Source organism: Limulus polyphemus, unplaced genomic scaffold (assembly GCF_000517525.1).
Source record: "Limulus polyphemus unplaced genomic scaffold, Limulus_polyphemus-2.1.2 Scaffold3768, whole genome shotgun sequence".
Lineage (NCBI taxonomy): Eukaryota > Metazoa > Arthropoda > Merostomata > Xiphosura > Limulidae > Limulus > Limulus polyphemus.
Genome location: NW_013669378.1, coordinates 4808 through 20735, shown reverse-complemented (window position 1 = coordinate 20735; position 15928 = coordinate 4808). Strand labels below are relative to the sequence as shown.

The following is a 15928-nucleotide window of genomic DNA, read 5'->3' as shown; positions in this document are numbered from 1 at the left end:
TTATGAGAAGGTCTAGTGTGGATTTTATTCAAGAGCAGATTCATGCTTGTGTGAATGGTTATGAGAAGGTCCAGTGTGGATTTGATTCAAGAGCAGATCATTGCTTGTGTGAATGGTTATGAGAAGGTCCAGTGAGGAGTTGATTTAGAAACAAATTCATTATTTTGTTTGATTTCTATGAGAAACTCACAGACAACTGATTTATGATGATGAATGTGTCATCATTCCTTCTATTGAGGGAAGAGGAATTTTGAATAAAAGAATCTCCATGGAAGATGGTACCCCACTACACATTGCGTGGACTGTCAAGACATTGCTGGGACATTCTTTGAGAGATTGAGCAATCAACACAGTCTCCAGATATTACCTTTGTTGATTTATATGTATATATAATTTTTGGCTATGAGATCTTCTTAAGTCATTGATTTTCCATTACATATTCATTACCTTGAAGATATCAAATGACACCAACTAAACGTCACAGTATCATTCAGCTGCATATCACGTTATCTCATGATTGAAAGCAGTACTGGACATGAACTGTGATAATTATTCTCATTATTGCAGTCATCTTTCCCATCATCTCGTTAGTTCATCTACCAGATAATATTGCTCTCTGTTAATATTTTTTTTCATATTTTGGTTGTTATAATAGGCCAACTAACTTCATAATAATCCTGCGTGAATAGATTGATAGATTACGTGCCAAATAAAAACTCTAATAAGGTAAAATTTCTTCTTCCATTTATTTTACTCTCTCTTTGTATATAGAACAATATCTATACATAATTGAACTGATTTCCAAAAAGCTTGGCATTTTAATTGTCGTGAACATTTTTTTTCTAGAATTGCTCTACAAAAGTGTATGATATTAGTTCTCACACTATATATGAAAGTAGCTTAACTTTCCTGTTGCATTAAAAATTTGTTCGTATTTATCACACATTTGTATTTTCCTTTCGGATCAAGGAAAGTACGTGTACTTTTTTATTATTGTTGAGACATAATATGAACACGTTTTGGAAATAAGACCTAAAATGTGCTCTAATACCTTACCAGTATGTTGTATTATTAACCTGAAATATCTCTTACTTACATGAGGAATTGATAAAATATTCTAGCAAGTGTTTAGTTTGAATATGTTGTACTTTAATACCTTACCAGTGTATTAATAACCTGAAATATCTCTTACTTACATGAGGAATTGATAAAATATTGTAGCAAGTGTTTAGTTTGAATATGTTGTACTTTAATACCTTACCAGTGTATTAATAACCTGAAATATCTCTTACTTACATGAGGAATTGATAAAATATTCTAGCAAGTGTTTAGTTTGAATATTTATTTTTATCAGTGAAAGAATGGGTGAGATTGTGGACTTGTGGGAGTCATTAACCGAAGCGACTTCCAGTAAAGGAACAAAACTGAAGGAAGCTTCAGCTGAACAACACTTCAATCGTGGAGTTGAAGACATAGAGATCTGGTTGTCTGAGATTGAAGGACAACTTCTGTCAGAAGATAATGGCAAAGTTTGTAAACTTATATTGTTATTGTTTAGATAAAAAATGGAAATATTTAAACTGTTGTATTGTTTTATCTTATAATTGTAGTCTGTAAGTTGATGGGAGATTTAGGTTCAGTGCTGTTGTTTATCATTGTAATTAAAGTAAAGCATACCTGGAAACCTGTGAATAATCATTATGCATCAGTTAAAAATGTAAATTTATTTGTTTAAACATCTGCAGTGATAAAACACTTTATTTTGGTTGTACGTTTCTGTGATCTTTCGCACGTAGATACATGAAGTTAGTTTTTTTTTCTCTCTCTTACTCACATTTCACAGTCCACCTTGTTCTAAATATTAAATCCAACTTAAAACTTTACTTCATGATCTAACTTTAATAGAAAACATTTAATTTCAAAATGATTAGGGCCCCCCAGTGGCACAGCGGTATGTCTGCAGACTTACAATGCTAGAAACCGGGTTTTGATACCCGTGGTGGGCAGAGCACAGATAGCCCTTATGGAGCTTTGTGCATAATTAAAAAACAAACAAAATGATTAGTTAGATGCAAAATAATACATACTTATATATATATAGTTAGTTTAGACAAAAACATTCATATTTATGTTGTAAAACAAATATATAAATCAATTTAAATATTGTAAATAAGGAAGTATGTATATCAGTTGCCTTTGAATTATGTATTGTCAGAAAACTGCATTGTGTAAATATAATTTTTCCAACGGTAATCCAATGGAGCATAATCGGTCTTCATAATCGTAAGGTTTCCTTATAAATTTGTTTTTTAATCTAATTATGTCAAATGTTAAACAGGATCTCACTAGCGTGCAGAACCTTCTGAAGAAGCATGCTCTGCTGGAAGCTGATGTTAGTTCTCACCAAGTAAGACTTGTGTTGTTTTTCCATTAATATAAAGTCTGTTAACATTGAGTACAAATGATGAACGCTATTTTGTGATACATTTGGAAATTTCATCCATTAAAGATTTGATTTCCATGTTTCTGTAATTATCAAACTAAACGTTTCTATGTATTTATATTTTTTTATCTCTTCGTGCAGAATTTTCTAATATATATATATACGACTCAGTGATAAACTTATATATACTATATATATATATGATATGATATATATACGACTCAGTGACAAACTTACATTTAGTTTTAAGATATTTTCATGGGAAACTTTGTCAAAATTTTTTAATCAACTTGATTTATTTCTGTTATATAGCAGAATATTTAAAAATTGTTAAGTTGAACTTATTATAAACTGATAACCATTTGTGAATCGTGAGTTTTATGTATTGTGTAGACAGACACAGGATTTAGTTCTGGTTTTAGTGGTTAAAGGAAACAGTTAGGTAATATTTACAAACTTGCATTATTTTGCACTTTAATTCCAGAGTCAGAGACTAAAACTGATCATAGGCAGAGATTTGTACTTTTTTACCACAACTTAAAAGGAGAAGTGCTGTAAAGTGTCAGTTTGTGGCATTTAGAGCTTTTGTGATATATGAGTATACCATGTATATTTTTCTACCTATGTATGTATAGTTTTCATATAATATGAGGTCAAGAAAGCTGTTAGGATGCTTTTGTTCCTAGTTGCCTTTGTTCTTTGTCAGTCTCTCGAGGTAACACTTAGTCTGTCCATAAGAGGTATGGCTGTAATGCTGCATATTGTACAAAGATGTTGACAGTAGTGCCTTCCAGTGTTAAGTCAGATCTTGCCTTGAGATTACAATTTCTTTTAAGTTTGAATGAGAATCATGTGGATTGTGCTAGCCATTCTGAATAACTCTGATATTACATTTGAAGTAAGTAATGCTATGTTTAAACAGTCTGGTAGATAGATTATCTTGGTCAGGTCAGTCAGATAGATCCTATCTCTGATCCAGTAAAAGGACCATCCGTTGTCAATGATATAAGTATACAAGCTATGTTAGTGTAAATAACAAAGATTATTTGGTTGTGTTCTACATTTTTCCAGTCTCTTTGTTTTATTCTCATGAACTCGGTAAGTTTCGGAGCAATACAGAACTACTTTCTGTAGATATCTTGTCGCATCTCCTGGTATTCTGCAGACTTATTCCAATGCTCTTAGGTAAATCAATTTGACCTGAATATACCACAGCTTTAATACCTTTACAGCCTATACATGTGTGTACAGCCTTATGTGTAATGTTAGGTATAAAGATAAGTGGTGTGGGGTTTAAATCATAAAGATGCTTGGCTGAAAACATAGTAATGAATTAAAAGGCTTTTAATGAATGTTATCAACCTTTTGTGAAAAGAATTGGTAATCTAACACCTCCAACAAAGTATCTTGAGTTACTTTTCATTTTAACTGCTACAATATGTTTGATTGAGAACAGAAATCATATGTCAATTTATACATTATTAAGTGAAAATTCTTATTTTTCGTTTTTGAAAAATGACAAAAGATCCTCAAGATAAATTTGTAATAAATCTTTAGGATCGCATTGATGGGATTGTAATCCAGGCTAACCAGTTTGTTGAACGAGGCCATTTCCATGCAGACTCAATAAAATCGAAACAAGTTGCCATAGTAGAGCGTTACAATGGCCTACAACAGCCAATGTCTGCAAGACGCCAACGTTTAAATGATTCTCTCTGGGTACAGCAACTGTTCCGTGACATTGAAGATGAAGAAGCTTGGATTCGAGAGAAAGAACCAATTGCAGCTTCTACAAATAGGGGTTAGAGCAATTGTTTGCTTATTTCTTTCTTTCTTTGTCCACCATTGGTAACTGAACCCCAGATTTTAGCATTGTAAGTCCAGAAACTTACCAGTGTCCTACTAAGGGACTTGTTTTTCATACTTAAAAAAAAAAAAAATTAACTTAACTGGTGTAATATATTAAATTTTTGTCTTCTTTTGCTTATTTAAGTTTGTATACATGTCATTTGAGAGATGTATTTGTGAATTTAAGATTTTTGTGGGCTATTTTTTCTTATTCAGTTATTAAAATATTTTTAATGTAGTGCAACTTGTTTGATCATTAATTTTCATCTTTTGAAACATAGTAGTAATATGAAAACTAATTTCTAGTACTTTTTATATTAATTATGACCTGTTTGTGTGGAAAGAATTTAATTCCATGTTTGTGATTACTTAATTGTTCGATATGTAAGGACAAAAAAGTATAAAATGATGTATAATGTCAAAAATGACTTCTACGTATATTAGTAAAACTATTTTTTTCAAGATAAATGTTTATGCATGACAATTTCAACATGAACTAAATTATAGGATATTTAAAAAAATTTCATGAAAGGTTATGTATTTTGCTTGTGTCTCTATGTGTGTTTGTTTGTTAGAAAAATAATTAAAAAATTAAAGGTATAACTTTTAGTTTGAACATTGCTTTAGTTACTGTTTAATGGCTGTAAAACCTATGATTGTCTTTCATTTTTGTTTTATATGGCACAATGTTGATTTTATTGTTGTTGTTCTTCTTCAGGGCGAGACCTGATTGGTGTACAAAACCTAATCAAAAAGCATCAGGCAGTGCTAGCTGAAATCAACAATCATGAACACAGAATTCGAGCTGTATGCCAAGTTGGTGAAGAAATGATAAAAGAAGGTTCGTACTTCACTTAGATATTTATGGCAAAGAAATGATAAAGAAGGTAATCAAAGTACTTCACTTAGTTTTAATGGCAAAGAAATGATAAAAGAAGGTAATCAAAGTACTTCACTTAGATATTTATGGCAAAGAAATTATAAAAGAAGGTAATAAAGTACTTCACTTAGATATTTATGGCAAAGAAATGATAAAAGAAGGTAATCAAAGTACTTCACTTAGTTTTAATGGCAAAGAAATGATAAAAGAAGGTAATCAAAGTACTTCACTTAGTTTTAATGGCAAAGAAATGATAAAAGAAGGTAATCAAAGTAATTCAGTTAGAAATTTTTTCACCACAGTCTTACTCAATATTGTTATGTATCTGCTCATTTGATAATTTTCTTAATTTCCAGTATAAATTCTTTTCGAGGAACTTCAGCGATACAAGTCCTTTCTTAATTAAAACTAGTTTATTCTTTACACTTATTTTTCTAATACACTTAACAACTTTTATAACACATAAATCACAGTGATTCACACACTTTACTTACGGTGTCTACTGTTCGCTTGACTCAATTATCTCTATCTTCAATCTATCTGCATATCTATCTCTTCTTTTATTTGCCGGGCTTATATACTAAAAAAAAAGAGGGCGTCCCGAACAAACTAGGAAATTCACGATCATTCGAGAATCTCCTCGCACACGACACCAGTGCCAATGTGCCACCAGCGTCACGTGACTTCTGCTCTCATAACAATATTTTAAAGATATTTAAAGACTATAAAAAGATTTTCACTGGTTGACGTTTAGAGAAAATCTTGAAGCTGTTTCACTGGTACTTGATGAATCTTAAACATGTCATTACAGAACTTTACATTACAGCTCAGGTAGCCCATACTGAGCTTTTCACGTAAAAAAAAAATAGAGAAATATGCCAAAGGACCATGCTCTTATTTTCTCAATATATATATATATATATATATATTATGTTGTTCTTTATGTTCAGTAATGTTAGTTATTTTTCGTAGGTCATTTTGCTACTGATGAAATTCACAAAAAGTTGGATCAGCTGAATGAAAAATGGCAACAGCTGAAGGTTAGTTTTATATTTTCATACTCTACAAAACATAGATACACACACACATGACACTTTTAGGAAATAAGAATTAACGCTTAAAACATCTGTAATAAAATAGGCTTAATATAATTTTATTGTTTGTAAAATATTGCATTTTTTGTGATTATATGCAAGTAGTAAAGTAATGCTCATGTGATATGCATATAATTTCTATTACATTAATCATTAAATTTGAACACTTTGAAAGTTCTCTTGATGAATAAATGAATAAACCTAATAGATGTAATTAAATTCCATCTAAGGACAAGGCACGGCAACGAAAGGAAGACCTGGATGACTCCCTCCAAGCCCATCAGTACTTCGCTGATGCTAACGAAGCTGAATCATGGATGAAAGAGAAAGAACCCATTGCAGGAAATCAAGACTTTGGAAAGGATGAGGACTCTGCTGAGGTAAAAATATGTAAACTTTAACTGCCTTAAAGACAACCATGCATGTCACTATAAAATGTATAAGTTGGGAAACTAGACAGAAGTTACTTTTTAGTTAAAACAGGCTGAACTATTGTTACACAACATCTGTGTAGCAAAATATTATTAGCATATAATTTAACTAAATGTTTGCAAAACTTGAATTTTGGTTTAACTTTCCTATTTTTTTCATGTTTTATTTAGATTTTTCATTGTTTTGTAGACCTTGATATAATCTGTATAATAAGATTCAATGTCTGTGTGTGTCACACAACTCCTTCTATATAACAAGATTCAGCTTCCGTGTGTCACGTAACTCATCCTTAACTACTGGTTGCACCAAATTCTAAATGAATCGTCTTAGTCCCGAGGTTTGCACTAAGATAAAATTTTTCACCCAACCCTTTAGGGTATCCAGGTGTTTAACAAAAACACTTTTATGGGGATTCCAGGAAGCTGACTCCAACTTTGGCATTGATTTACATTATAGCACGTAAATAAGTAGGCCTATTAATTACCATTCATAACTTGGTTAAAGAAATTACATTTGCAATTATTATTAAACTGAAAGAGTACTTTAAGCATTAAATTAGCATTATAGCATCCCGATAAATGTGAGCCATGGGATTTCTAGTTAATAATTATAATTTTCACTTGAATCTTTTGCTTTGTTTGTGAAAATGCTTTCATCCTGAAAAAAAGTAATAGTAAATACTATGGCATCCCACCTAGTTGAACATATTGTAAAGAGCCAAGTTCACAGTATCAATAGCTTTATATAAAGTTAAAAGACTCTTAAACCATCTAAAAAAAAATTCAGAAGCAGAGTACCAGAAAATCTGAACTGTGAAATTATTTTACATTTTATATTCTAAAGATTTAACAGTAGAACATACCATTGTACAAAATAATTAAGTATCTACCTTGAACTTTAAATAAATGTACTTTAATCATTACTTAGAGGGGCCTCGGCATGGCCAGGTGGTTAGGGAGCTCGACTCCCAATCTGCGGGTCATGTGTTTGAATCCTCGTCCAACCAAACATGCTCGCCCTTTCAGCCTTGGGGGCATTATAATGTAACGGTCAATCCCACTATTCATTGGTAAAAGAGTAGCCCAAGATTTGGCTGTGGGTGGTAATGACTAGCTGCCTTTCCTCTAGTCTTAAACTGCTAAATTAGGGATGGCTAGAGCAGATAGCCTTCGTGTAGCTTTGCGCAAAATTCCTAACATACTAAACATTACTTAGGGAGTTAAACACCATCTCAGTACATAAGTGTATCCAAAGAGACATCTAGTCACCATTTATCTAACAAAATCATTGTCAAGTAGAAGTTAAACTTAAAGATTAGTCTTTTTTTTTTCAAAATAAAAATTTGTCAGTCAATTTTATTTGAATATTTTACTTTAAACTAACTTTGAAACAATGTAAAATTGTAATCATGGAGTAAACTACTGAAAAAACATTCTGTTAAGTATTCACATAGCTAGTACACCAAACTCCGAGTAGAAATTGTGTTCTTTTTTTATATTTAAATAATTCACTGAACTCTCAATTTGTTAATAATGACATAAAAATGGGTTATCAGAATGTTAAGTGTCTGCGTAAAGCTAAAATGATAAACTTGATACGTAATTAAAGCATTTAACTTTATTAAGTGTAACTGAATAGCTTATTAGTACACTGAACTACCAATATTTTATGTGAGAATTATAAACAAAGAAACTAGAAAACAAAAGAAATTCAAAGACTCAGAACAACAAAGTATTTTAAAGATTGACAACTGGAGATGAATTCATTTTCAACAATCCCTGGAATTATCATTCTGTTCTTCTGGTTTTGTTTCTTATGCCATTTAATGTCACAAGAAATGTAACTTATACAGCTCTTAACAGAGAGAAAAAATTTCTCCTTTCACTCGACATGTTCAGAAACTTTCATTTTGACATGATTTATTGCTTTGGCTGATTGGTTTCTTCATAATGATGTAACTCATAAGTACAAGTAAATATATATATATATATTATGTATACGTATATCGCATAGCTAAGTATATTCTACATGTTGGATAGAAACTGAAATCACTGAGAAGTATTTAAATTAGTCTTAGATAAAACTATTTATGTCTGTCCAATGTATATATATATATATATATATATGATACATATCCCTAGTTCATCAGAGTACTTATAATTTTGCGCAAGAGTGTCTGTAACTGAACTATCCTTATTAGCTCATTTCTTTCTTTGCCAATATATAAACTTCCCAGAAGTTTTCTTATAGCACTACAGTTTATCACTTTCAACCTCCTTTGTGACCATTGTTTTATAGCAACACTGTTAAAATGTACCAAGATTTTTTTTTCAGTATTTTTGAAAGTATATGATTGCTAAGGTATAATATGTTTGAATGTTTTGTAATATTTTGATAAGCAATAATTTTTAATTACCTTTTGTGGTTTGTTAATGAAAATATTACATAATGTACATGCACATGAATTGTTCAAGTTGGCTTACATTGACTGATTTTTTTGTCTTACTCCATTTATTCGCTTTTTTTTTATCTGTAGGCACTCCTGAAGAAACAAGAAGCACTTATGGCAGATCTGGAAGCTTTCGGGAACACAATATCGGGCTTGAGGGATCAAGCACAGTCGTGTCGTGTAAGATTTCTAAATAACTGGACAAAGAGAGTTTGTATTTTCTGAAAACAACTAAAATATACAATATACAGGTGAAACTAATCAGTTGTAACAATGGATTACCTAACAGGTGTGGCACAAGGTGCCATACCTTGTGTTGTTACTTTCCTTACCCACCACATTTTAAAAGCTTTGTGATAAATATTTCTGTTTTTTTGTTATGAACCAGTGCTGTAAATGAATTTAGAGTTCAAAATCAGGAAAATTCAGTGTAGTGTTGTCCATGAGTAAATAATGAAGTTGAAAATTAAGGTTAACTTCCTTGAATGATTGTGATTTGTTGACCTTCATGCTGAAGCAAATATGTATGGGAAGTTTCCAGCAATGTCTATATCTGTTTGCTGTAGTGAAGGTGTTGGAATAAATATTTCTTGATCTAAGTACAGACCTTGTGAGATTTTATGTAATAACATTTGGCAAGAATCATAATTGGTAGTTCAGTCTAGATCTGTATTCCTGACCATTTCAATAAATTCAGGAACTCAAACAGATAGAAAATTGCTTGATATTTGTCAGCAACAGAATCAGTTGATTTGTCTGCAACTTCACTTACTGGGGCCAGAACTGCATATTTTCACAATCATGCTGGAGGTTTGTGTGAACTATTAGATCTGAAATTACTTTGTTTTTCAATTCTTCTTTTTTTTTGTGTTTACAAATGTTTCACTTGAAACAAGTGATCAGATCCTGACAGCACTTTGGATTTTGCATCGCCAACTTCTGATGATAATTCTGAAAAAGTTTCAGCTTTGATGTTGAATCTTTCTGAGAAGGACTCTCATATCAGTGGCCAGTTTCTAAATTTCAAAATGTTCCTAAAGATAACACATTTTTTAATATTGTATTGACAATGTTTCCTCATGGATCGCTTCTGACCAGAAATAAGATTTGGCAAATAATAATATCATGACTCATCCAGTTGACAACTTGGATTCTCTTATATCCTTAAGTAAAACTCCATAAGCTGATTTTGTAGTCACTGATGCTTCATCCAAAGTTAAGATTTTACACTTTAATCATTTTTCGAAAGATCAGTTCCCTCTTTCAGGGCTACAAGTGGGGCTATTGAAACAATGAAAATCAAGCTAATGGAATTCCATTTGGTTCACAATGTAGTTTGTTTTCCTCAGATTTCCCAGGAAATTTTTTCATCACTTCTATATCTTACTTTTGACAATAAAAAAACCTTAAATTCATGACCTCCAATATATAGAATTTCGTCTCCCAGTTCAGTCAGAGCTTCATTAAAAATGTGAATTGTAATTCAGTGTTAGCTGGTTCTTGTGTAGAATATCTTCAGCCATAGATTATCAGTGATTACCATAAGGTTCACATAGACAGTTTGTTTTCAAAATGTTAAAACAACTGCAAGAAAAATGTGAAGACTTGTAGGTAAGTTGTCTGAAGTAACATCCAAGTCACAAACATCTTTTTTTTCCATTGTAGAATACTGCTCTTCATTGACATTCTTTAAATGGTTGAAGACTTCAGATTTGGTGTAACAACATCCTTTTGTCTATCTGTGTTTTTCTACCAAACTTACATTATTCAGAACACTGGTATTGCATGCTCCTTGTATCTATATTTTGTTATTGTTGTTAGTAGCTTGACCTGTAAAAATACACTGTATCTTTCCCACTGTCTATACAGATGCAAGCCCCTGAAAAAAGAATTACTTTGACATGAGCCAATCTTTTTTACTGTTGTTATCTGTAGTGTTTTTCTAATTACTTATCCATGTTAGCTTGGTCTTTGGAGTTCATCCACCAGATTTCATTGAAATTGGTTCAGCCAGTTCCTTACAACAACAACATGCGTTGTCAGTACACCAGATGGAGAAACAACTTTGCTTTATATATATATAAGTTGATTCAGTATTTTACTGACTACCAGTTTTTACATTACAACTTCTTAATTACTGATTATGTAGTACTCTAGTGCCTTAGGAAGCTGTCGAGAGTGAAGCAAAACATTTTATTGAGATGTTGCTAGATATTAAAACACGCACTAATTGTGTTTTGTTATAACAAATACAGTATCACTCTGAACGTTATTCTTTGTTACAGCAACAAGAAACTCCTGTGGTAGATCAAGCTGGTAAGGAGTTTGTGATGGCATTATACGACTATATAGAGAAAAGCCCAAGGGAGGTTTCAATGAAGAAAGGAGATGTGCTGACGCTCTTGAATAGTAACAATAAGGTATGTTATTTTCCACGTAAAATGGTGTTTTTATTTAGAATAAATCAGACATACAGGCTAGTAATTATAGAAACAATCAAAAAATGGGGATTCGAACTCGTGACCCGCAGATTGCGAGTCGAGCTCCCTAACCACCTGACCATGCCGAGGCCATGATTAAAGTACATCTAAAAAAACACGTAATCCAAGTGTTTGTTACGCAACAAACAGTAAAGAATAAAAAAATGAAAACTTCAAGATTTTAGTCTATTTCAACTTCGTAAGAAATTATACAATCATAGAGCTTTTCTTTATATGACAGTAACATAAATAATACACACAAGTACAACTACAACATAAAAAAATCTGAAAGTCCTAATGAAAGTTGTTTGGCCAAAACACTGATCACTTTCTTCTGTCAGAAATTTTATAATATACTTATTTGTTTTAATTTCTAAATTTTTCTTGTAAGATGACAAGTTAAAACATTAAAACATTTTATACACAGTTTGCTTGACTGAATCATTTATACATTTTATAAACAATTAGTACATAAGTAAATAAAAAGGCATATAAAAGAAATAAACTACAAAGGTCCTCAGGAAAGCCATCGCCAAATCCTCCACGTGTTTAAACTCAAGAAGCTTTCACTTCAGTGTTAATGAAGAACAACCGAGGAAAGAAATACATGTGCATAAGCTCCCACCAAACATGCTCGCCCTTTATAATTTTTTTTTAAATATTAATTTTATATTTATTCTAGGACTGGTGGAAGGTTGAAGTTAATGACCGGCAAGGATTTGTGCCGGCTGCTTATGTGAAAAAAATTGAAGCCGGTCTCTCTGAAAGTCAACAAAATCTCGCTGATACCAACAGTATTTCTACAAGACAAACTCAAATTGAAACTCAATATGAAAACTTGCTATCTCTGGGTAGAGAACGCTGTAGAAAACTCGAGGAAACTTGCAAAGCCTACCAGTTGGTTCGAGAAGCTGCTGAGCTAGCTCAATGGATCAAAGACAAGGCAAATTTGAAGTTTCATAAACTATTACAGTTCTGTATATGAATAACTAATGGACAGTTTAAATCTTACTTATTGACATAAGGTTCTAAAACAATTTTTATGGACATATTGGGAATTGTACATCATTGTAATGATTAAACCTAGCGTGCATAACTAAATAAATAATATAAGTAGTTAATAGTTGTGTGCCTAGATAGTATTTTACAAGTTTTACTGTAATGAAATGTGGTATTTTAAGCCTAACTCACAAAAAAACAGGATTTCTAAAAGAAAAGAAGATTACAATTTCCCCAAAATATTTTTATTTGTAGCTAACTTTATTTCTTGTTTAGATGTATTTAAAATTTTTACTCAAAAATCATTTCTCTGGATGCTAGATAAAACTGTGCTTTATTAAAGTATCCTTGAGCATATCATATCTACTTATTAATTTTGTTTGTGTGCTTATGATCGAGGTTAAGATAGCAACTCATGATGCTTTTGGATTAAAACTTTACATAAATGGATTACATTTTTAAGTATAGATAGGTAAAAGGTTCGGAAAGAAAATCAAATATTTTTTCTTCAGTTTTGGTATTATATAAACGTGTTTGTATAATTTTTCTCCAGGAACAAGTTGCTAAAGTTCAAGAGGTTGGAGAAGACTTAGAACAAGTAGAGGTGCTTCAAAAGAAATTTGATGATTTCCAATACGATCTTAAGGCTAACGAAGTACGATTGGCTGAGATGAATGAAATTGCCACCCAGTTGATGAACCTTGGACAGACAGAGGCAGCTTTGAAGATTCAGACACAACTTGATGTGAGATATATAGATAAATACATATTTTTATTTTACTATTCTGCTATGAGAAGCACTCTTGTTAAAATACTTGGAAAGTTAGATATTGTTTTTTAGGTAGCTTTAATATATGGTAACAATGTGAAATTTAATTATGATTGAATTCAGTTTTTATACGATTGAAGGGTTTTAATTAATATTATTCTTGTGACTTTTAAAGGAAGAAACACATTAATCTGGTTGAACTTGCATGTTTAAATACTCTGGAAAATTAGGCTTAAGAAAATAATTGACCATGTTGAACACAGTTTATATAATGTGAAGGGCTACATAAACAGCTGATGGTAAATTTTTCCAACGTCTGTAAGTAGAAAAGTTCATCAGTCATGCTGGTGTCGGTAGTATAACAACTCATGTTTTGTTTTCTATTTTTAATTCATTAAAACAAACTAGAACCCAGCCAAAATACCTTAATTATTTTCTTTTCAGTTATAAGTAGCATTTTCTGTTATAAAGAATAACTGGTGTTGATTTTTATACATAGCACTGTAGTAAAATTAGGATAATTTTTCTCAAATGCAGGACTTAAATCACAAATGGCAAGATCTTCAACAAGTTACCTCTGAGAGGGCAACTCAGCTTGGAACAGCTCATGAAGTCCAGAGATTTCATCGTGATGTCGATGAAACAAAAGACTGGATACAAGAAAAAGATGAAGCCTTGGAAACTGAAGAATATGGACAAGACCTGCAGAATGTTCAGACTTTGCAACGAAAGCACGAAGGCTTAGAAAGGGACTTAGCTGCTTTGGGAGACAGGGTAATATAGATCTTAATTTTATATTCTTCTTCATTAACAATAACCCTGTAAGTTTTGAAAAAAAATATCCTCTAGCTGTAGTGCTTACAAAAGGAGCTTTTGCATTTACTACTAAAAAGTGTGTTTCAATATGTAGCTAATGCTCTCAGTGAAATATTGTCCAAAAAAAATTTGTTGTTTTAGTTACAAACACTGAAGGAGTGTAAAATTGATATGAATTTTATAATTATTTTTTGTCAGAATTATACAATAGTTAGGTGTCTATATTTTTGAATACTTAAGAATAAAAGATGTTTACATATAATATTTTAGTAATGTGAAAAACACCTATTTCCTATGTCCAGCTTTAACAATACAAGAATATGTTCCAAATAAATCAGATTTTAAAGCAATCATAAACTGTTTAGATCAAACAGCTCGATGAAACTGCCAGTAGATTGATGCAGACACATCCTGACTCAGCTGAAACCATCTATGAAAAGCAAAAAGAGATCAATGAAGAATGGACACAGTTGACTGCCAAGGCGAACGCTCGTAAAGAAAAGTTACTGGATTCTTATGACTTGCAGCGTTTCTCATCTGACTTCAGGCAAGCATATGTTTTCTTGAAATTCTAGTATAGCTTAGTTACATGAGAGACGACATATAATTCTTGAATCTGCTGTCATGTAGTAAGTAAACTGAAGTTACTCGAAACTAAGCTTCCTGAAACTGATAGTATTTAATATCAAAATTTGTTATGTAATTGTGGGACTTAACAGTTATTTATATCGGGCATATGCTGTCAATGTTTCCTAAATAGGTTAACAGAACAATGATTTTTAAAAAGTTGGTTTACTCAGAATTTTAGTTTATTTAATAGCTAGAATATATTTTTATGGCCTCACTGACAAGAAATATCAACTTCATGTTATTTTATCCAAATTAAATTATTAGCTGTACAATCACTGTTGTTGTTTTTGTCAGATGTGGAATGTTTTCATTGACACTAACTGAATGGCATGTAGTTATTTTAAATAGAGGTAAGTAGACTTTTAAAACTGTCTCATCTGTAAACAGAGTATAAGGAAGGGAGCACATGGTCTCTAGTGGTAACCAAGAGTGCTTAGTGTCGTTACATAATATATGGAGCATATTTATGTGAAAAAATAACACATTAAGTGTACTTAATGTAAGTGCTAGGTCAAGTTGCTGTTTGACACTTAAAACCCTAGTGGCTGTTTTGGTACTTAATATAAGTGCTAGGCCAAGTTGCTGCTTGACACTTAAAACCCTAGTGGCTGTTTTGGTAGAGTATTGGTCTTGAAGCATTTTGTGAACCCAAAAGTCCTTGGTTCAAGTCCTGGTTGGCTAGGAAGATTTATTCAAATATTCTGGTTTGTTTAGTGGTACCCACCTAGTAGTTATGTCCTCCCTGAGTTATGCATGCTTCAGTAGTTGACTTGTCATTATGTGGTATGTGATCATGTGTTGTGTGTGTAGAGGGCCTGAAATTACAGATTTGTATTGTGTGTGTGCAACTTAAGTGTGATAGGCTGTGATAATTGGAGTTTTTGAACTACCCCAACTGTCCAGGGGCCCAATGATTCGAAGTTGTCTGGGTGGATGGGACAGATACCTCTTTTTTAAATTCAAAATTAAGGTCTGCAACAAAATATAATCACCTGTTTCCAGCTGTTATTAATAGGATAAAAAAAAGTTTTGTAACAATCAGCATTATTGTTCTAGGGGACCACATATATATATATATATATATATAT

At 31.8% G+C, this 15928-nt stretch overlaps 1 protein-coding gene and 1 long non-coding RNA gene across 2 annotated transcripts in view; both read left to right on the top strand.

The window, feature by feature from the left end:
* LOC111088438 overlaps nucleotides 1–1260 on the top strand; it is a 2441-nt gene extending 1181 nt beyond the window's left edge. The window contains exon 3 of the long non-coding RNA XR_002612964.1: nucleotides 11–1260. This is a non-coding gene — a long non-coding RNA (uncharacterized LOC111088438). The remainder of the gene's footprint in view (nucleotides 1–10) is intronic.
* The window catches only part of LOC106470005 (spectrin alpha chain), a gene marked incomplete at its 3' end in the record, with an annotated part of 47256 nt that overhangs the window by 26916 nt on the left and 4412 nt on the right, over nucleotides 1–15928 (top strand). The window contains exons 17-28 of the mRNA XM_013930525.2: nucleotides 1355–1529; nucleotides 2339–2407; nucleotides 4001–4244; nucleotides 5010–5132; nucleotides 6144–6211; nucleotides 6496–6645; nucleotides 9234–9326; nucleotides 11432–11566; nucleotides 12309–12569; nucleotides 13179–13370; nucleotides 13932–14168; nucleotides 14576–14757. Of these exons, the coding sequence (XP_013785979.1) occupies nucleotides 1355–1529; nucleotides 2339–2407; nucleotides 4001–4244; nucleotides 5010–5132; nucleotides 6144–6211; nucleotides 6496–6645; nucleotides 9234–9326; nucleotides 11432–11566; nucleotides 12309–12569; nucleotides 13179–13370; nucleotides 13932–14168; nucleotides 14576–14757 (1929 nt within the window). The remainder of the gene's footprint in view (nucleotides 1–1354; nucleotides 1530–2338; nucleotides 2408–4000; nucleotides 4245–5009; nucleotides 5133–6143; nucleotides 6212–6495; nucleotides 6646–9233; nucleotides 9327–11431; nucleotides 11567–12308; nucleotides 12570–13178; nucleotides 13371–13931; nucleotides 14169–14575; nucleotides 14758–15928) is intronic.